Below are 22,253 nucleotides of genomic sequence, written 5' to 3' on the forward strand. Positions count from 1 at the left end.
TCCTGCTTTCTGTCCTTTTCATCCTATATTTGGTTCCTGTGACAGCTTGTTCAGTAATATTCTCCCGTCACTGATGCTTCCTGTAGGTGATTTGGGCAACAGAGCTGGTGTGTGTTGCACTTGAAACAAAGATGACACTCCACAGACAAAGGCAAAATTGTCCTTCACATCTTTCCTTGACCACTTGACGTTGTCCATGAAGGTGGTTCTCCTCCACCTTCATGAAAGTTGCTCTCACACTTGACTCATGTCTTTCGATTTGTTAGAAAAATTCAAATATCAACATCAGAGGTGAATCAAACACATATTAGGGAAAAATGAATTACACAACCTACTTTACTACACACAGATATCTAGACAGATAATTATTTGAGCTTAAAAAAAAACTACATTAAAATCACAAATAAATGAATTTACCAGCATGATGATAAAAAAAAAGTAAAAGCTATATTAGAACTAATATTGACATCAGTCCCAAAAAACTCCATACTGTATCAGTCGGGCTCTAGTCATTTCCTGTTCCAGTGTTGTGAGAGTGTGTGTGTGTGTGTGTGTGCGTGTGTGTGTGTGTGTGTGTGTGTGTGTGTGTGCAGTATGGAGTGTGGGAGGGAGGGGTTTTTACTTGTAATTGTTTTTTCTGTTTCTATTTTTCTATGTGTGTAAAGCACTTTGTGTTGCATTTCCATGTATGAAAGGTGCTCTATAAATAAAGATTGATTGATTGATTGATTGATTGATTGATTGATTGTTGTGGACTGCAGCAGCTCAACACACTGAACTAAACTCTGCTACAGAGACAGTTTGGAGGTTCACAGGTTTGTATCAGGTCTCTTACTGTGACTCTGAGGGTCCAGGTCCAGCACTGAAGTCTGGTGGTAGCTCATTGGACCCATCACTCTTCATAGACAGACAGATGGATCCTGGAGACTTTGCTCCATCCTCATCTTCCTCCACATTAACACTCATCTTCAGGACTTCAGTCAGTCTGAGAGGGAAACCAGAAACACTGACTGTCAGATCAGAATGTTACTGTTTAGTGACTGTTTACACACACACTCAGGTTCATGTTTTTATCAGGTCTCTTACTGTGACTCTGAAGGTCCAGGTCCAGAGCTGAAGTCTGGAGGTTCTCCTTTGGACCGGTCACTCTTCAGAGACAGACAGATGGATCCTGGAGACTTTGATCTGTCCTCCTGTTTCTCCACATTAACACACTAACAAACTATAACCACTTCCTTGTCTGATCCAGTCGTCGACCTCCACCACTCATAGTACTTTGACATTAAATCCATGTTCATCCAGTCACCGTGACCTCTGACCTTTGATGTTTGTTCTGAGTTTAAAGAAGTTGTGTGGAGGTGAATCTGAGACAATGTGCTGACGTATGTACGGACTACGTCTGACTCTTCTTCCCTCCACAGTCCACACAGACACACTGACTCTCACACTCTGACACAACAACAACAACAACAACAACAACAACAATAATAATGTTGTGTTGACACTCACTCGTCTCAGACTTCAGTTTCTCTCCTTCTGCTCCGTTCACTCTAACATGGCGTCTGAACATTTTTACTTTCACTTCCTCCCTCAGCATTTACAGGAAATCCCACAAGTTCATGGCGACAGAGGGAGGGGAAGTCTCTTTCTACGGTAGAGTGGCGCCACCTGCTGGGTAAATCGTGGTATTACACCTGTATGGACAGGTGAACTCTGACACCATGAATAAACAGTGAGCTGAGATCCAGCTGTGGTAGAAGAGCTGCTGAGAGATTTAAAGACACTCCACTACAAGTTACAGCTCAGTCTGTTCTCTGTCTTATTCATCACACATGTTGTCATCAACTAATTTGTGTCTCAGTGTTGTAACTTAACTCGCCCCGGTCTGGCAACACGACCATATATGGAAAACACAACCACAACTAAATGTAAGTCCACACAGAAACCAGGAGGATACAAGGAGAATCATGATGAACTCCTTTTAGAAATGCACTCATTGACATAATGTGTTCCCTAGCTCCTTACCCTAACCTTAACCATTACTCTTAACCTAATTTAAACCTAATTATAACCTAAAGTCTTAACCCTCAAACAGCCCTTGGAAAAAGTGAGGACCGGCCAAAATGTCCTCACTTCCCCTAAATGTCCTCACTCTGTTTGTTAAAAACTCTCGACGGTCCTCACAACGTAGTAAATACAAGAACACACACACACACACACACACACACACACACACACACACACACACACACACACACACACACACATCTTACAGGTGTTTTTCTGTGGGGAACAGAAGCTGATTGTGCTGAGTTCATCTCTGACTCTGGGATTAGAAAGAATAAATCATCATGTGTAAAAAGTGGGCGTGTCACTGGTGGCCAATCACATTATCAGCATTATTTTCATCTCTCTCTCTGATTGGTTCAAGACGGCTACTTGCTACAGTGGACCTGATGTGTTCAGAGGAGGAAGAAGAGGAGAAGGAGGAGGAGGAGGAAGAGTTTCTAATCTTGAGTAAAGCTTGACAGTGATTTTAAACTGGGCCAACAGATCAACTCTGTCGTCAAAACCAGTTTTTGAGTCCTGGTTCTGGTCTTGGTCCTGGTCCTGGTCCTGGTCCTGGTTCTGGTTCTGGTTCTGGTTCTGGTTCTGGTTCTGGTTCTGGTCCTGGTCCTGGTCCTGGTTCATGTCCTGGTCCTGGTCCTGGTCCTGGTCCTGGTCCTGGTCCTGGTCCTGGTCTCCGTGGTCACCTCCCTCATAGGTGAAGCCGCAGCAGCAACGAGCATCAGGCTGAGCAGCAGAAACAGGATGGAAGGTCTGGGGTCGACTGATGCCTCATTCATGTTCAGGGGTTCAGTCGCCACTCGGCTAAAGGTGCAGTTCACGTATTACAGAACCGTCTCTGACCTGGAGGAGTTATGCTGCGTTCATAACAACTCGGAGGTCGGGATTCCCAACTCGGAAATTTCCGACTTCCGACATCATTGCGTTCACGCTGCAGGAACTCAGAAGGAAAAAAACATGGATACCTGAAGGAAGTTTGGCGTATTATTGTGGCTCATAGCTGAATACGAAAAATAAATGCAGCAGTAAATGATGTTTATTTTGGAGGAGAGGAGACGCCGCAGATGAGTGCACATATAATGTTACAGCCTCGATAACAGTTTAACGTTATTTCCAGACCGCAATTTCACACTATACAACAATCACAGCTTAATATAAACGTATTTCATAGAGGCTACTGCAATAATACACAAAAATATGCATTAAAACCTCAACAAATAACTTAAAATGTCTAAATTTTAACCGTTTAAGACGAGGGCCGCCATGTTTTCATGTTGTCGTGACGTCAAGTCGGAAAGTCGGAGCTCTGATATGATACCCGAGTTCCCGACCTGTAATTTCCGAGTTCGACGCCGTTCAATTCTTTTTTTTTTCCCGACTTCCGAGTTGTCTTGAACGCAGCATTAGTGTGTGTGTGTGTGTGTGTGTGTGTGTGTGTGTGTGTGTGTGTGTGTGTGTGTGTGTGTGTGTGTGTGTGTGTGTCTGTGTGTGTGTGTGTGTGTGTGTGTGTGTGTGTGTGTGTGTGTGTGTGTGTGTGTGTGGTGTTTTATGTTGTGTAGTCGACCAGTCTCTGCTCCTCAGTCTCTGAAACACTGAATGTTTGTTCATGTTGCTGCTGTTGATCTGTATGTGGCTGATTTGATGCTTCTGCTTTTATGGAGGTGAAGTATTTGATGAATTAAAGGGAAAGTTAAAGGTCAAAGGTCTCTCTTCTCTCCTCCCCCTCTCGCTTCCTCCCTCCCCCCTTCTGTCTCTCTCTCTCCTTTCTCTTCCTCTTCCTCCCTCCCTCTAAGTCGCTCCCTGTCTCCCCCTCTCTCTACGCTCTCTTTCTCCCCCTTCTCTCTCTCTCTCCTCCCCCACTTCCTCTATCCTCTCCCTCTTTCTCTCTGCCCCCTCCCCCTAAGTCTCTCCCCTCCCTCCCTCTTCTCTCCCTCTTTCTCTCTGTCCCCTCCCTCCCTCTTCTCTCTCCCTCTCTCCCCATCCCTCCCCCTCTCTCTCTCCTCTCCCTCCTTCTCTCTGCCCCCCTTCTCTCTCTCTCTCCTCACCCCTCTTCCTCTCTCTCCTCCCTCCCTCCCTCTCTCTCTCCCTCCTCTTTCCTCTCTCTCTCCTCTTCTCCCCCTCCACCACTCTCTCTATCCTCTTCCTCTCTGCCCCCTCTACGTCTCTCTCTCCTCCCCCCTCTTTCTCTCTGTTCTCTCTCTATCCTCTCCTTCTTTCTCTCTGCCTCCATCCCTCTGTCTCTCCTTTTCTCCCCTCTCTCTTCCACTCCCTCTCTCTACACTCTCTTTCTCCCCCTCCTCTCTCTCTCCTCCCCCTCTTCCTCTCTTCTCTCTCCTCTCTCCTTCCTTCACTGTAGTGAAGTTGTATTTTGATGATGTTTTATTGTCCAATCACGTCCCATCGTTTGTAGCTCATTAACAGCGTCACATGTAAACGACACTAATAACCATTAAACATTAATTATCTAGATCTAATAACTCTGAGACCAGATTGACACAGTGAAGTCAGTGATGTGTAAAAAGCTGCTGTAACTCTGATCGACCACCAGGTGTCGCTGTGTTCACATGTCTGAAGCTTCGTCAGGTTTTGTGAATGAGTTTGTGTCCTGGTTTAATAACTCGTGACTCTTCAGGCTGCGTTCAAGGAAACCGGTTTTTCTCAGACTCCAGTGAAGTGGATCTTCTCCTCCGTCTGTTTCAGTGCACGTCGGTGACGGTGAGGACGACTCACGTCACGTTCAGGTGAGTCAGGTGATCTGACGCTGCTCGTCTCCTGACGTCGGATCAGACCGAGGCTTCATGTGTGTGTGTGTGTGTGTGTGTGTGTGTGTGTTCTTGTTCTTACTACGTTGTGAGGACCGGAGAGAGTTTTTCACCAGAGTGACGACATTTTTGAGAAGTGAGGACATTTTTTTGGCCTCACAAAGACAGCAATACAAGAGTGTGTGTTTCTAGTTCTGGTTCTTTCTGGTTCAGGTTTAGTTCTCTGTCCTGATCTTCAGACTGTAGATGTTCCCTCTCCTCCCTCGCCGACACCGACAGGACAAGATAAAAAAAAAAAATCTTCATATCCATGTTAAGTTCTGAAGTTGTTAAAAAGATTTGATGTGGTGAAAGTGAAAAAAAGAGAGAAATGAACTATTACATGTTTTATTTTAACTTTTCTACTGATGCTGATGTGGTTGGTGTAGAAGAGTGATGATGTTGTGCTATGAAGGGAGTTGTCCTCAGGGTGGCAGCAGAGGCTGGTTAGACTGGTTGACCTCTTGACCTGTCTGCATGTCGGCCATATTGAAACGTGTTCCAGGAAACAAACCTACAACGAAGCTCCTGAGTCCGTTTTTCTAGAATATCGTAATATAACGATTCTTACAGTTCAGTCTCTACCACCTCCTGCTCCTCCTCCTCCTCCTCCTCCTCCTCTTCAACCTCCTCCTCCTCCTCCTCCTCCTCCTCCTCATCCTGCTCCTCCTCCTCCTCCTGCTCCTCCTCCTCCTCTTCCTCCCTCCTCCTCTTTACCGTCCACCTCCACCTGGACCTGGGCTTCCTTCTTCACTGCACCTCCTCCTGCTCCTCTTCCTCCTCCTACTCTTCTTCCTCCTCCTCCTCCTCCTGCTTCTCCTCCTCCTCCTCCTCCTCATCTTCCTCCTGCTCTTCCTGCTCCTCTTTACCTTCCACCTCCTCCTCTTTCTCCTCCTCCTGCTCCTCCTTCTCCTCCTCCTCTTTACCTTCCACCTCCACCTGGACCTGGGCTTCCTTCTTCACTGCACCTCCTCCTCCTCCTCTTCCTCTTCCTCCTCCTCCTCTTGTTCTTCCTCTTCCTCCTCTTCACCCTCCTCCTCCTCCTCCTCCTCCTCTTCCTCCTCCTCCTCCTCCTCAGTCATCAGCGGTGTCACACTCTGTAACCTGAGGCGGATGTTGTTATGTCCTTGTTGTTCATTTTAATGGCTTTTAACACCACACCGATCAGGTTCGATTCCCCGGTGCCGCCGCCGGGTGAAGCCATGGTCGCTCACATGTGTCGGTGCAGAGCCAGAGGTCCGTCACCAAAATACCTCCGCCCCCACAGACAGGACAGGAGGGAGTGAATGTCTTATAAATAAAATACAACCACACGACTGCACACATGCCTTAGAGATATAATGTATGAAAATGTTTCAGGTATTAAAATACACTTTTAAATGCAAAACGGTGGTTAAAATAATGTAAAGTTAAGTTTTTACACGTCTGTGAACGAGGAAGAGAAAGGTTCCGACCGGAAACTTCTTCTTCTTTTTTTTCAATGAGCTTTATTGAAAACATTGTACATACAAAGGGATGTACAGAGAACAGGGTTGTACATACAATCAAACATGAAACATCAGACAGGTGCTCCAATATGTATCAATAAACATAAATAATAAATAAATCAAATTATACAACAAGTAGTTCCGACCAAGCAATCTGATTGGTCAATAAGACATTTAGAACGTGCTCAAATCAGCATTACAGCACGGCTGACTCATCACTGGAAATATTACTTCGCCATGTCATGTTGTTTATACATTTCCATGGCAACATGGATTTTTCCCCCTTTTATTTTCAGAAACGTCATTTATTACTCGTGAAAATAAATCACAAACTACATTGACCTCCTGTAGGTTGTTCCTGACAGCTGCCAAAGTCACATTTATAGAACAATATTTTTTTTAAATTGTTTGTTAATATATTGTAAACTTCCCCGTTACAGCCGAGAGGATTGTCTCCCTCCCATGTGTGTAACGTTACAAAGTCGGAGAGACACGAGTTGTGATCGCGGTGAATATGTTTTTAAAATATGGCCTGGAGCTGAATATTTCATTGGATAAAACGGAGGTGATTACCTGTATGTTTCTCTCTCTCCCTCTCTCTCTTGCTTGCGCCTTTTGGGCTTTTAAATAATCTGGAGTAATCGTTTGGCTTTCTCTATCAGCTGTGTCGGCGACACGGCGCTATAACTTCATTTACATGCAGAGTTTGCGGTTGTAGAAGCTACATATGTGAAAGGAAAAGAACGGCATCTTTGTTATAACTTGGGCGATCATTTGTGCAGTGTTGATTTAGTTCGGGAAAGTCCGAGACCGCGTTAAAACATGAACGTCAGCTCAGAGTTCACTCAACTGGGACTAGAAAATCATTTCTGTTGCTAGGTCGTTACTAAGGTTCGGACTATTTGCTGTAGAGGTGAACTAGGTTACATTACACATAGGAGTCTACTGACGTGACTGATTGTGTTTCAGTTATTAGTCAGACCCCATTTATTTCCATGGAAACGGGAAGCACACTCGCAAAAAACTTTAAATTTTGAGAGCAAAACGTCCATCAACATGAATATTTATTTAATTATACGCTTTATTTTGTTGGTAATTGTTGTATAATCGCAATATTACCCTCGAGGGTGTGCTTAAACGTAATTTGAGCACTTCGGTGATGCGGTCAGGACCGAGGCGCTTGCGTCGTGCTCAAATGACGTTAAAGCACACCCTCTCGGGTAATATTGCTTAAATAAAATCAGGTTGTTTTAAGCAATATTAGAAAACATAAAATCATGGAAAAAATAACATATGGTATGGTAGCCTATAGAAGAAAAGGAAAAAAAGGGAAATAGAATGTGTAAGCTTTATTCTACTTCTTTATTCTTTGAAAAATCTCTCATAAATATCTATGGATGTGATGCTTTGTTTAGTGTCAATTAGTGTAAGGGATTTCATGTACTCTTTGAACTCATGCAAGAAACTTCTGAAGTTGGGTGAGGTGTTGGAGTGTTTACATTTATGTATGTGAAATTTGCCATACAAAATGAACAAGTTTATAATAAAGGTGATGTCCTTTTCTTCCGACCGGAAACTTCACGAACAGAATAATAATAAACAGTGACATAATTTCCGTTTCACGTGTGATTTTTTATTTATTTTTTGTTCAAAACTTTGTTTCACATTACAAAAACAGTTTTTCATAATAAAATGCAATCTATAAAGCATATCTATATTATACGCCAGGGGGAATTTACAAGTTTACAAAAAAATGTTCAAGTTTTCACATATTGAAAGTCTTAATCACTTTCTGGTTGCTTGAAAATTTGATGGAGGTTATGTATTGCTTGAGCTCACCGGTAAAAGAAGATTTTTTTTTTTTTTTTTAAATGAACTTACATTTGTGAATATGAAATTTTACCATTAAAATAATAAGGTTGATAATAAAAGTTATGTTGGCTTTTTCCTTTTTTTTTTTTTCAGGTCAGGGAGCCCAAACAGTAGTACATTCCTCCAAAACAAAATAAAATCACCATCAACATTGGTAGCAAAAAAAATTACAAATATCACTCCATAGTTTTTCACGTGTGATTAAAAAACTAAACCTGACAGTTCTTGCATTTATTCATAATCTCGTGTTCGACAACACATTCACTGTAAAACCATGAAAAAAACATCCTTTTATTGTAATTTGCAAAAATAAACACTTTCATTTTGAAATGTAACTGAGCCTGACACCTAAATAATATTTATCTTTTCATGTTGTTGTTGTTGTTGTTGTTTTAGCTGCTCTGCAATGATATTCTGATGTGTTATGACTACATGTTGAGTCTTGAAAGAGCAAATATTGAAAAAAAAAAATGAAAAAAACGTACAGGAAATGATGTACATATGTGTGTTAAGTTATAAAATAAAGCCTAGGGTTTCTTTTGTAAATCATACTTATCAATAATACTAAATAGTTTAATTAAATGGCATCTTTCTGTTTAATAAGACTGAGGGCGAAAAGAAGAAATTCGTTATAAAACATGTATTTTGGTCTTTTGCTGTGTTTTGTTGTGCACGACAAGTGGATGTGGCAGTAGGCTACTAACAGTAACACAGTAAAAATACTTACTGTATTTACAGCACAACAATAAGAGTAGTTTCATACAGCATCTCAGTAAAAGTACTTCTTACCAGGTATCACAGTGAATACTATAATATAGGAGCAGAGTAAAAGTTTCTATAATGACAGTATCACAGTACAAGTATTTAGTTAGGAGTTAGTGGAGTAAAAGTACTCCCTGTACTTGAGTGACAGGTGAAGCTCATTGTTCCTGTTTGACTCAACACCTTTACCTGTGACTGGATCACTGATGATTGACACATTGAAGCTGCTGCAGCGTTTTCTGAGTCTGTGACGTCATAGATGATGTCATACGTGATGATGTCACATCCTGACAGGTTCACCTGCTGCACTTTACACTTTATTTCACTCCCACAGTCTCATCAGCTGTGGAAACAGATACAGATCAGACTCACTCCAGAGTCTCCAGTCGAAAGTCTGGACTCTTCACAAGATCACGAAGCTGCTGCACAGATGAAGAGCTCAGGGTGTTGAGGGAGCCCAGCTGCAGTTCTCTCAGGTGGGAGGGGTTGGACTTCAGAGCTGAGACCAGAGAAGAACAGCTGATGTCTGACAAACTGCAGCTCCACAATCTGAATAAAGAATAAAAGAAGAAGATGAAATGAAGATCTCGCACACACACACACACACACACACACACACACACACACACACACACACACACACACACACACACACACACACACACACAGCTGCAGTGATCAGATCATTGATTATTGATCAGACTGAGTGAAATGAGCTGAAAGTGAAGAGTCATTGTCAGTGTGAGAGAAGAACAAGTGGAAACATGAGACAACAACTATTTCAAACGTCCTTCATTCATGACATCAAAGTCAATGATTCAAGTTCTGAGTGAAGATCAATCAGGTTCAGTTGTGGATCAAAGATCTAAGATCTACAACAGTAACAGTCAGTGAACTGACCTCAGAGTCTCCAGTCTACAGTCTGGACTCTCCAGAAAACCACTCAGATGCTTCACTCCTGAATCATGAAGGTAGTTTCCACCCAGGTTCAGGAGTCTCAGGTGGGAGGGGTTGGACTTCAGAGCTGAGACCAGAGAAGAACAGCTGATCTCTGACAAACTGCAGCTCCACAATCTGAATAAAGAATAAAAGCAGTGAGTTGAGGACAAAGCTCCTTGTTGACAGCGTTCAGTGTCTCATCATCTGTTCAGAGCTGAAGAAGCTTCAGAAAGAACAAGTTTAGAAAATCAAAGTCCAACAGCTGAAGCAACAGGAAGCAGGTTAAACAGTCACATAGAGAGAAAACAGCTCATTAATATTCATGAGAAGCTGCTGCTGCTTCAACACAGACGCAGTGACTCCGCCTCTTCACCTGTCAGCTCCACCTGTGGCTCCATCCAGACAAACTCATGTTGTGCAGCCACATTGATCAGAGATTTACTGACCATGCTCAAGACAACAAACATGTGAGGCTGAACTCTGTTACCATGACAACTAACGTGTAGAAAAACACATGTTGAATGAAGCTCAGAGACAGAAAAACCTGAAACACACCTGCTTATTATGGGATGTTGGCTTTGAATGTGTCACTATAAACACCACATAGCCTCAGGAAAGAGGTGGAGCCAGCAGCTATTGATTATAGATCAGTTATTGCCTGATACATCACATGTGTTTCTGTAGTGGAGGTGAAACATGAAGAGAAACAGAGACTGGACTAAAAACCAGTGAGGTGCAGTCAGGGCTTTGATTTATTCACTTCATCTAAAGTTGGATTCTTTTGGACTTTCAGATAACTTTACTACAAGTTCAATGTGTCAGAATGTGGTGATTTTCATGGTCTAATAAAAGCCAGTAAACAGAGCTAGCTTCTGTCCAGGCAGCAGCTGCACAAACCACTCAGCCATGTGTAGTATTACAGAGCAAAGGCCCAGAGCTGCTCTGCCTCTTCTGTCAGTACGGTGTGTATGTGGCTGTTTGCACATGTGCAGTAAGTTCCCACAGAGAGTTCACATGGAGGTGAAAAGGCACAACGCTACACTGCCTCTTAACTTAACTGCACCATGTCTGAGCTTCACTTCTGTTCACGTTGCCTTGGTGAATGGTCAACACACAGACGTGTCCCCTGGCTTTTTAGCGTCCAGCAGTTTAGCAGCTAATTCAACTGCAGTGATGCTCCACTGGAGAGGTGAACACCTTTGTAGGAGCCAATATGAGTTTTTGTTGATTAACTTGTGTTTTGTCATTATGTGAGTGAGAGTGTGTGACTGGTTGTGTGACTGGGTGTGTCTAGCCCCATCTGGTGGGCACCTGTGAGGAGGGTGGAGCCAGAGGAGCAGGAGGCCTTAAAACCAAGCAGCACTGCATCCAGGTGTGGTTGGGAAAGGCAACAAGTTTTTGACCGTGCTGAGGCCTGCAATCCTGCCCTAATCCCAGTTCTTATGTTACGTTATGTTGATCAATCTAAAGCACTCTGTATTTACAATAAATGGTCAAAAGGGGACCAACTGGAACTTTTTCTCATAGTCATCTTTCATCTTTCAACCAACTGCAAGTGTCAAGCTTCAGTCCGGACCAGCCACCAAAAGGAGTAATTAAAATTGCTTCTACAACCTTAATGAGCTTTCATCTGAAGAACAACAGCAGCTTTTATCTGACGGGAGACCAACGCCTGAGCTACGGTGGCTAACAGTTAGCAAGTTTTAACCTACTCTCTCTCTGACACTTAGATACACACACGCACACACACACACACACACACACACACACACACACACACACACACACACACACACACACACACACACACACACACACACACACACACACACACACACACACACACACACACACACACACACACACACACACAGCTACAGTGATCAGATCATTGATTATTGATCAGACTGAGTGAAATGAGCTGAAAGTGAAGAGTCATTGTCAGTGTGAGAGAAGAACAAGTGGAAACATGAGACAACAACTATTTCAAACGTCCTTCATTCATGACATCAAAGTCAATGATTCAAGTTCTGAGTGAAGATCAATCAGGTTCAGTTGTGGATCAAAGATCTAAGATCTACAACAGTAACAGTCAGTGAACTGACCTCAGAGTCTCCAGTCTACAGTCTGGACTCTCCAAAAAACCACTCAGATGCTTCACTCCTGAATCCTGCAGCTTGTTGTAGTTCAGGTCCAGGTGTCTCAGGTGGGAGGGGTTGGACTTCAGAGCTGAGACCAGAGAAGAACAGCTGATGTCTGACAAACTGCAGAACCTCAATCTGAATAAAGAATAAAAGCAGTGAGTTGAGGACAAAGCTCCTTGTTGACAGCGTTCAGTGTCTCATCATCTGTTCAGAGCTGAAGAAGCTTCAGAAAGAACAAGTTTAGAAAATCAAAGTCCAACAGCTGAAGCAACAGGAAGCAGGTTAAACAGTCACGTAGAGAGAAAACAGCTCATTAATATTCATGAGAAGCTGCTGCTGCTTCAACACAGACGCAGTGACTCCGCCTCTTCACCTGTCAGCTCCACCTGTGGCTCCATCCAGACAAACTCATGTTGTGCAGCCACATTGATCAGAGATTTACTGACCATGCTCAAGACAACACACATGTGAGGCTGAACTCTGTTACCATGACAACTAACGTGTAGAAACACATGTTGAATGAAGCTCAGAGACCGAAAAACCTTAAACCAGCTTATTATGGGATGTTGGCATTGGATGTTTCACTACAAACATCACAGAGCCTCAGGAAAGAGGTGGAGCCAGCAGCTATTGATTATAGATCAGTTATTGTCTGATACATCACATGTGTTTCTGTAGTGGAGGTGAAACATGAAGAGAAACAGAGACTGGACTAAAAACCAGTGAGGTGCAGTCAGGGCTTTGATTTATTCACTTCATCTAAAGTTGGATTCTTTTTGACTTTCAGATAACTTTACTACAAGTTCAATGTGTCAGAATGTGGTGATTTTCATGGTCTAATAAAAGCCAGTAAACAGAGCTAGCTTCTGTCCAGGCAGCAGCTGCACAAACCACTCAGCCATGTGTAGTATTACAGAGCAAAGGCCCAGAGCTGCTCTGCCTCTTCTGTCAGTACGGTGTGTATGTGGCTGTTTGCACATGTGCAGTAAGTTCCCACAGAGAGTTCACATGGAGGTGAAAAGGCACAACGCTACGCTGCCTCTTAACTTAACTGCACCGTGTCTGAGCTGCACTTCTGTTCACGTTGCCTTGGTGAATGGTCAACACACAGACGTGTCCCCTGGCTTTTTAGCCTCCAGCAGTTTAGCAGCTTATTCAACTGCAGTGATGCTCCACTGGAGAGGTGAACACCTTAATGAGCTTCATCTGAAGAACAACAGCAGCTTTTATCTGACGGGAGACCAACGCCTGAGCTACGGTGGCTAACAGTTAGCAAGTTGTAACCTACTCTCTCTCTGACTCTCTTAGATACACACACACACACACAGCCCAGGTTGTGCGTCTTCTCTGTTGTAAACCTTGTAATAACAGCTTGTTGTGTACAGTTAACATCCTTGTTGCTCAGATCACTGAAGTCAAGCCAGCCCACACGTTGTTTTAAGGTGCGCGCATATACGGCACATTACGGCAAGAGCGAGAAAGTGCCCGTAAAATGAAAGCAACGCCCCCGAAACGTCTGATGTTGCATTTCAAAATAAGAGCCGGCCTTTCAAAATAAAAGCCTTTAACACTGCATTTGTGTACATTTACAGTATTATTTTAAGAAAAACTGCTAGTTATTACTGTACCATTCCAATTCAGACTGATTGTACTCGACCTGAAGATGATACCCAGAAAAAATCAGACCAACCTGATGTGGAATTTCAGAATAAAAGCCCTCTGAACTTGCATATTTTTGTGTACATTTACAGTATCATTTGTTAAAAACTGCTAGTTATTACTGTACCATTCCACTTCAGACTGATAGTACTCGACCTCAGGATGACACTGTGAGGGACCGGAGCGGCCTCCCCACGTAAAGGGGATCAGGGCAGACCAGACTTAGGTGATGGAGGTTGGAAACAGAGCCAGCGAAGCGTCGAGTGCCAAAAGACAAGGTTTTTTATTTTACAAAAAAATCAACAATAATCAACACACCCTCTGAGGGCAAAAACAGGTCCAAAAAATGACCCTACCCTAACCTCACACCAGGTTAGAACTGACCTCATAGCCTCACACCAGGCTAGAGCACCTTTCCTCAGAGCTGCCCGGAAGCCAAATGCCACTCCCTTAAATACAGCTGCTGTGAGTTAACTTAATTGGGGCAAACCATTACTGCAGGGCAAACCAAACACTATAACGGTCCCTCAAACACATCATTTACATCAATACACACCAGAATAAACAATACAATCTTTCACATATCCACACAATACCTGTGCAACATGATCACATAAAACCATATGATACAACAAGACAAACACCCCTGAGCACCATGGGCTATGCCCACCCGGGCCCTGCGCTCGTTAAAGACCGCCCTGCAGCGGCGCGCTTCCACAGAGGAGCAGTGGAGCTGGACCGGGAGTGCAGGTGAATGTTGCGTGTAAATGAATGTATGCAGGACCAGAGTCTTTACCAGTGAACAGATGAAGAGTGGGACGAGTAGTGGGTACCTCACTACACGCCAGGATGGTAGGAAGGAGTGTAAACTGTCTCAGGTGACTTGTGGGTGTGGTGAGTGCGAGCAGCGGCGCACCGCGTTCCCAACACCGGTGAACAAAGCACGACCCCAAACACACATATTATAAACATACACAACGTCTTCATAGAGTCTGTAGAATAATATGTGGGAGTGTGTGCGGGTGTATGACTGTGCGTGTGTGTACAAATGTCCGAGAAAAGTCTCTCATCGCTCCCACGTGGGCCACGCCAACCCGTGGCGTTCAACCCAAGAGACAGTGAGAAGGCGGGGGGGGGGGGGGGGTGCTCACCTTCTCACAGACACCCAGAAAAAATCAGACCAATCTGATCTAGAATTTCAGAATAAAAGCCCCTAACTTTGATATTTTGAAGTATTTGTGTACATTTACAGTATCATTAAAAGAAAACTGCTAGTTATTACTGTACCATTCCACTTCAGACTGAAAGTACTCGACCTGAAGATGACATCCAGAAAAATCAGACCAATCTGATGTGGAATTTCAGAATAAAAAGCCCTCTGAACTTTGATATTTTGGTGTATATTTACAGTATAATTTAAAAAAAACTGCTAGTTATTACTGTACCATTCCACTTCAGACTGATAGTACTCGACCTGAAGATGACATCCAGAAAAAAATCAGACCAATCTGATGTGGAATTTCAGAATAAAAGCCCTCTGAACTTTAATATTTTGAAATATTTTGTGTACATTTACAGTATAATTTAAAAAAAACTGCTAGTTATTACTGTACCATTCCACTTCAGACTGATAGTACTCGACCTGAAGATGATACCCAGAAAAATCAGACCAATCTGATGTGGAATTTCAGAATAAAAGCCCTCTGAACTTTGATATTTTGGTGTATATTTACAGTATAATTTAAAAAAAAACTGCTAGTTATTACTGTACCATTCCACTTCAGACTGATAGTACTCGACCTGAAGATGACATCCAGAAAAAATCAGACCAATCTGATGTGGAATTTCAGAATAAAAGCCCTCTGAACTTGCATATTTTGAAGTATTTTGTGTACATTTACTAGGGCTGTCAGGCGATTAAAAAATTTAATCTCATTAATTATAGAATTTGTAATTAATTAATCTAATTAATCGCATTTTAATCTTATATCTGCTAAAGTTACCCAAATAAAGAATTCAAATTCTAGGACATTACAAAATTGTATTGCATGACTAATCAATTGAATACACCTAGAAGAGAAGATTTGAAATCCACATTTTTATTGGTGAAGTGCGTTTCATAAATGAAATTTAAAAGAAAATGGTCAAGCACATCCCAGCAAACCAATGGGCTCTATGCACAGCTCCAGCACTTAAGGCAGGTCCTTCATTTACTGTCTTACATTATTGGACACACTGATTAATCCAGGTGTGTGTGAGTAGTCACAATGGTCAGACACACCTGGATTAATCAGTTTGTCCTATAATGTAAGACAGGAAATGAAGGACCTGCCTTAAATTCAGGAAGTGGTGGAGCTGTGCATAGAGCCCATTGGGTCAGGTGAGAAACCGAAGCGCAGCGCCCTGGAGCGGAGGCAGTTTCAGATCACACACACAAAACACACAAACAAACAGGGAAAGAGCGAGAGAGAGAGAGAGAGGCAGAGACGAGTGACGAAGTGGCAGAGACGAAGTGGAGGGAGTTGTTTGACCCACAGCACACGGCATTATAATTATATTAGGTTATTTATTATCCATGATGTAAAAAAAACAGCTCTATGTGAGTAAACAACAGCTGAGGAGCAGAGGCGCTCGCGACCGCTGCGGAGAAATCAGCGTCTGGTGTGAACTGGAGGGACGCGGCCGCTCCGCTTCGCAGCGCTTCGTCCCTCTCTGACTGCACATCTCAGGTTGCAGGGCGCCGCTGCAGAGCTTCAGTTCGCCGTCTGTTCTATTTTTCACACGAGCCGCGAGCGCTGTTGTCGAGCTGGATAGATGTACCAGACAGGAAGTCGGGCTCAGAAAAGACGAGAGAATCCGGTCAATTTTCAAAATAAAATACTTAATGATGATTAATTAAGTTGTTGCTTTTCCGTCTATTTGTCAGTTGCGTCTGCACGCGAGACACACACATCCATTCATACAGAGCTAGAGACAAGACCTGTGTGTGTACAGACGGGTAGAGATGCGAGTGGAGTCGATGTTTGACCGGCGGGGAGAGAGCAGGAGAAGCAGCTCCCTGTGCAGCCAGCCAAGCGCCTGTGAGGACGCGCTGCTCCCGCTCCGCTTCCACGGGCAGTGCGTCCGGGCTGTGAGTCGCGTCCATGTCGGTCAGTCTGTTGTCACTCTGCTTTGACTAGCGACGCAGGTGGGAAGTGACCAACACGTCCGGACAAGTTCCTCAGTGCTATGCTACCGTGACGTACCACTGCCAAGTAGCCAGGGTCATTCAATGAGCCAAATTTAAAGTGCTGGCGCATTGAATTGCCACTCAGAATTAATTGCGTTAATTTTTCTAACGCGTTAATTTGCGGTGTAATTAATTAATCTCATTAACGCGTTGAACTGACAGCCCTAACATTTACAGTATAATTTTTTAAAAACTGCTAGTTATTACTGTACCATTCCACTTCAGACTGATAGTACTCGACCTGAAGATGACACCCAGAAAAAATCAGACCAATCTGATGTGGAATTTCAGAATAAAAGCCCTCTGAACTTTGATATTTTGGTGTACATTTACAGTATAATTTTTAAAAAAAATGCTAGTTATTACTGTACCATTCCACTTCAGACTGATAGTACACGACCTGAAGATGACACCCAGAAAAAATCAGAGCAATCTGATGTGGAATTTCAGAATAAAAGCCCTCTAAACTTTAATATTTTGTGTACATTTACAGTATAAATTCTTAAAAACTGCTAGTTATTACTGTACCATTCCACTTCAGACTGATAGTACTCGACCTGAAGATGACACCCAGAAAAATCAGACCAATCTGATGTGGAATTTCAGAATAAAAGCCCTCTGAACTTTGATATTTTGGTGTACATTTACAGTATAATTAAAAAAAAAAAAATGCTAGTTATTACTGTACCATTCCACTTCAGACTGATAGTACTCGACCTGAAGATGACATCCAGAAAAAATCAGAGCAATCTGATGTGGAATTTCAGAATAAAAGCCATCTGAACTTGCATATTTTTAAGTATTTTGTGTACATTTACAGTATCTCTTTTTTTAAACTGCTAGTTATTACTGTACTATTCCACTTCAGACTGATAGTACACGACCTGAAGATGATACCCAGAAAAAATCAGACCAATCTGATGTTGAATTTCAGAATAAAAGCCCTCTGAACTTTGATATTTTTGTGTACATTTACAGTATCATTTAAAAAAAAACAAAAAGAAAACCTGCTAGTTATTACTGTACCATTCCACTTCAGACTGATAGTACACGACCTGAAGATGATACCCAGAAAAAATCAGACCAATCTGATGTTGAATTTCAGAATAAAAGCCCTCTGAACTTTGATATTTTTGTGTACATTTACAGTATCATTTAAAAAAAAACAAAAAAAATCTGCTAGTTATTACTGTACCATTCAACTTCAGATTGATAGTACTCGACCTGAAGATGACACCTAGAAAAAATCAGACCAATCTGATGTGGAATTTCAGAATAAAAGCCCTCTGAACTTTAATATTTTTAAGTGATTTGTGTACATTTACAGTATCATTTAAATTCCACATCAGATCGCCCTGATTTTTTTCTGGGTGTCATCCTGAGGTCGAGTACTATCAATCTGAAGTTGAATGGTACAGTAATAACTAGCAGATTTTTTTTGTTTTTTTTTAAATGATACTGTAAATGTACACAAAAATATCAAAGTTCAGAGGGCTTTTATTCTGAAATTCAACATCAGATTGGTCTGATTTTTTCTGGGTATCATCTTCAGGTCGTGTACTATCAGTCTGAAGTGGAATGGTACAGTAATAACTAGCAGTTTTTAAAAATTTATACTGTAAATGTACACAAAATATTTTAAAATATTAAAGTTTAGAGGGCTTTTATTCTGAAATTCCACATCAGATTGGTCTGATTTTTTCTGGGTATCATCTTCAGGTCGTGTACTATCAGTCTGAAGTGGAATGGTACAGTAATAACTAGCAGTTTTCTTTTAATGATACTGTAAATATACACAAATACTTCAAAATATCAAAGTTCAGAGGGCTTTTATTCTGAATTTCCACATCAGATTGGTCTGATTTTTTCTGGATGTCATCTTCAGGTCGAGTACTATCAGTCTGAAGTGGAATGGTACAGTAATAACTAGCAGGTTTTTTTAATTAATGCAGTGTTCAAGGCTTTTATTTTGAAAGGCCGGCTTTTATTTTGAAATGCCACATCAGACGTTTCGGGGTCATTGCTTTTTTCATTTTACGGGCACTTTCTCGCTCTTGCCGTAATGTGCCGTATATGCGCGCACCTTAAAACAACGTGTGGGCTGGCTTGACTTCAGTCTCAGGTGTGAGTGTGGATTGTGTTAAAGGTTTGTTGTGTGATGTGATCGGTGCTCCAACATGTGATCCTGTTATTGATCTGAGTTGTGTGTTAATAACAGCTGATGTCAGGACGGCATGGATTGTGGGGAAAAGGTGTTGCACATGTTTAAGACTTGGATCTGTGTGAACCATTGTGCATGAATGTGTTTGTTGTGAGGTTGTTGTGTGATGAGCTGTCTGAGGTGCCGACCCCCCACAGCCCTGGTCTTGGTCTGTGAGCGCCTGCCTACCCTGTCCTACAGCCTCAGTGTGGATCAGTAGAATATCAGCCTCATGTCTGCAGCTCAGTATCAACACAACTTTCACATCACATTCATCTGAGCACAGAAATAAAACAGAGTCTGACCTCAGAGTCTCCAGTCTACAGTCTGGACTCTCCAGAAAACCACTCAGACCCTTCACTCCTGAATCCTGCAGCTTGTTGTTGGTCAGGTCCAGGAGTCTCAGGTGGGAGGGGTTGGACTTCAGAGCTGAGCCCAGAGAAGAACAGCTGATCTCTGACAAACTGCAGCTCTTCAATCTGAATAAAGAATAAAAGAAGAAGATGAAATGATTGATGATTGATCAGATGTGTCCTGATCAATGATCAGTGTGTAAATGAGTAGAGGGACTTTGTCCTTGTGTTGTTGTGGATCATCATCATGTGGCCTTCTACACACATCATCCACATGTCAGCACAGATTCATCAGCTGCTGCTGACCTCAGATCAGTCTGTCAATATACAATCAATATCTGATCAATACCTGTTGGACTAAACACTGACTACAACTCTCTGATTCAGGACTGAGGACTGAACTGGATCAAAGACAAACACACACACACACACACACACACACACACACACACACACACACACACACACACACACACACACACACACACACACACACACACAGACACAGACACACACACAGACACAGACACACAGGATGATAAACTGTGTGTGTGGTTAGTAGTTGCATGACTTCAGATTTTTTAAAGTCGACTCTAATGTTATGAAAGTTGAGTCGACATTGACTAAAGGTACTTTATTGGTCACATATACAGCTAGTACAGTGAAATTCTTTCTCTGCATTTAACCCATCCCTGAGGAGCAGTGGGCAGCCGCAGTGCAGCGCCTGGGGACCAACTCCAGATTATGAGCCAGTGCCTTTGGTCAGTGGCACTGACTGGAGGATTAACCTAGCCGACATGTTTTTAGTGGTGGGGGAAACCGGAGCACCCGGAGGAAACCCGAACCCGATTCGAACTTGCTGTGAGGCAACAGTGCTAACCACTGTGCCACCGTGCCGGCACAGTCGGCACAGACTAGTCGACTAGTCGCTGATGAAGTCATTCATATCTTTTTTTTTTTAGGTATATATTTTTTGGCGTTTTTGCCTTTATTTGATAGACAGTGATATAGACAGGAAAGAGGGAGGCAGAGAGAGGGGGAATGACATGCAGGAAGAAAAGGTCTGCCCGAACCGGGATTCGAACCGGGGACGCCTGGGTTGAGGACTGTAGCCTCTACAGTCGCCTTAACCACTGCGCCACGCACCGCCCCAACGTCATTCATATTTTTCCTGTCATAACTAAAATCATAGGAGGAGGGAAACGCTTTGCAACAATCTGTATCCTCTGACTGGTTGATAGAAATCAGTACAGAACAGCAGGTAAATAAACAACCAGTTGTAAATCAGTTTTTTTGTAACATACACTCCTATAGAAGTGAAATGAAAATACTGTCGCTACTGTGTGTTAGGGAGGAAAACGGCACAAGCAAAGGTCTGTAAGCTAATCACCATCACAGTCCTGCTCAGTCACAGTTTTTGTTTTTCGATTCTGGTTGATTGGTTGTTATTGTTTGTTGTTGTGCGCGACATAAAGCTGCCTATACGAGCAGAGTTTTTTTTTTTTTGCGCTGCATTCACAACTTTCTTTTCATCAACGACCTGTGGAACACTTGCGTGCCGATCCGTGGAGAGCGATCAAGGATCAACACTGATCTGTTTCCAGTGCTCGTGCCCAAAAGGCAAAGGTAGAAGCTGTACACAACCTAGAAAGTCAAAGCGTTGTTTTGATGGGCTTGTGTGGTTTCTTTTGTTTTGTTTTGTTCTTTCTCTGTCTTATATATATATATGTCTGCTATGTACTGTTGATAATAATAATAATAATCATTAATCTAATGTTACCCCCGGGAAAAGGGTGGGGTCAAGGGGAATGGATAAATGGAATTGTAATGAAATAAAACAAAATAAAAAATTGATTAAAAAAAAACAAAAACACACTGATCTGTTGCACCACTACTCCCTCGCTCATGATCATCCACATCCTCAACTAGAATAACATTAATAACCAAGTTTACCAAGGCCGTGCACCAGCAACAGAAGACAATTTAAATCAATTAGGGTGACGGATTAGTTTCATTCAGCCACTCAGCTGTTGTTTCAAGCCGCTCTCCTAATCAAGCTCAAAACGTCATTGTGGAGCAGTAAAGTTGACTAGTCTGTGTAATCCCTCACACACACACACACACACACACACACACACACACACACACACACACACACACACACACAAACACACACACACTCAGCAGCTTCTCCAGCCTCAGATCTACATCACATCTGCTCAGCTTCAGCTACAGTGGCTGATCCAGCTGTTCTGTTAGCAGCTTCATCTGAGAGCAGCTCATCATCATCACCATCATCATCATCATCATCATCATCACCACACTGACCTCTGAGTGACCTCTGACCCTTCACCTTCTACCAGCTGCAGTAACATGGAGTCATAATCAGTCGCTGCTTCAAACTGAACTTCACACATTTGAACTGAACACAGACAAAAGTCCAACAGGTCCAGTCAGTGAACTCACCTCAGAGTCTCCAGTCGACAGTTTGGACTCTCCAGTCCAGCACACACAACCTTCACTGATGATTCACTCAGGTTGTAGTTTTTACTCAGGTCCAGTTCTGTCAGGTGGGAGGGGTTGGACTTCAGAGCTGAGGCCACGACTTCACAGTGACTCTCTGAGAGTTTACAATCACCAAGTCTGTGAAGAGAGAAAATATCAAATGAACAAGTGGGAGAATCCTTGCGTTTCAGCTTGGGGACGAACTGCAGACCGGTGCGTCTCGGGCCGGAGACAG

General features: G+C 42.7%; 2 protein-coding genes across 2 annotated transcripts in view; both read right to left on the reverse strand.

Moving 5' to 3' along the window:
- Positions 1–1,207, reverse strand: part of LOC146986548 (NACHT, LRR and PYD domains-containing protein 14-like) — a 38,704-nt gene extending 37,497 nt beyond the window's left edge. Inside the window, exons 1-2 of the mRNA XM_085780388.1 lie at positions 1,087–1,207; positions 836–985 (exon numbers count right to left, since the gene is read on the reverse strand). Coding sequence (XP_085636514.1) covers positions 836–966 — 131 coding nt within the window. The 5' untranslated portion in view covers positions 967–985; positions 1,087–1,207. The remainder of the gene's footprint in view (positions 1–835; positions 986–1,086) is intronic.
- Positions 1–22,253, reverse strand: part of LOC146986534 (uncharacterized) — a 1,046,957-nt gene that overhangs the window by 604,135 nt on the left and 420,569 nt on the right. The window contains exons 10-11 of the mRNA XM_085780502.1: positions 19,466–19,639; positions 12,034–12,207 (exon numbers count right to left, since the gene is read on the reverse strand). Coding sequence (XP_085636628.1) covers positions 12,034–12,207; positions 19,466–19,639 — 348 coding nt within the window. The remainder of the gene's footprint in view (positions 1–12,033; positions 12,208–19,465; positions 19,640–22,253) is intronic.

Source organism: Trachurus japonicus, chromosome 6 (genome assembly GCF_045865225.1).
Source record: "Trachurus japonicus isolate A0001 chromosome 6, Traja_1.0".
Classification (NCBI taxonomy): Eukaryota; Metazoa; Chordata; class Actinopteri; order Carangiformes; family Carangidae; genus Trachurus; species Trachurus japonicus.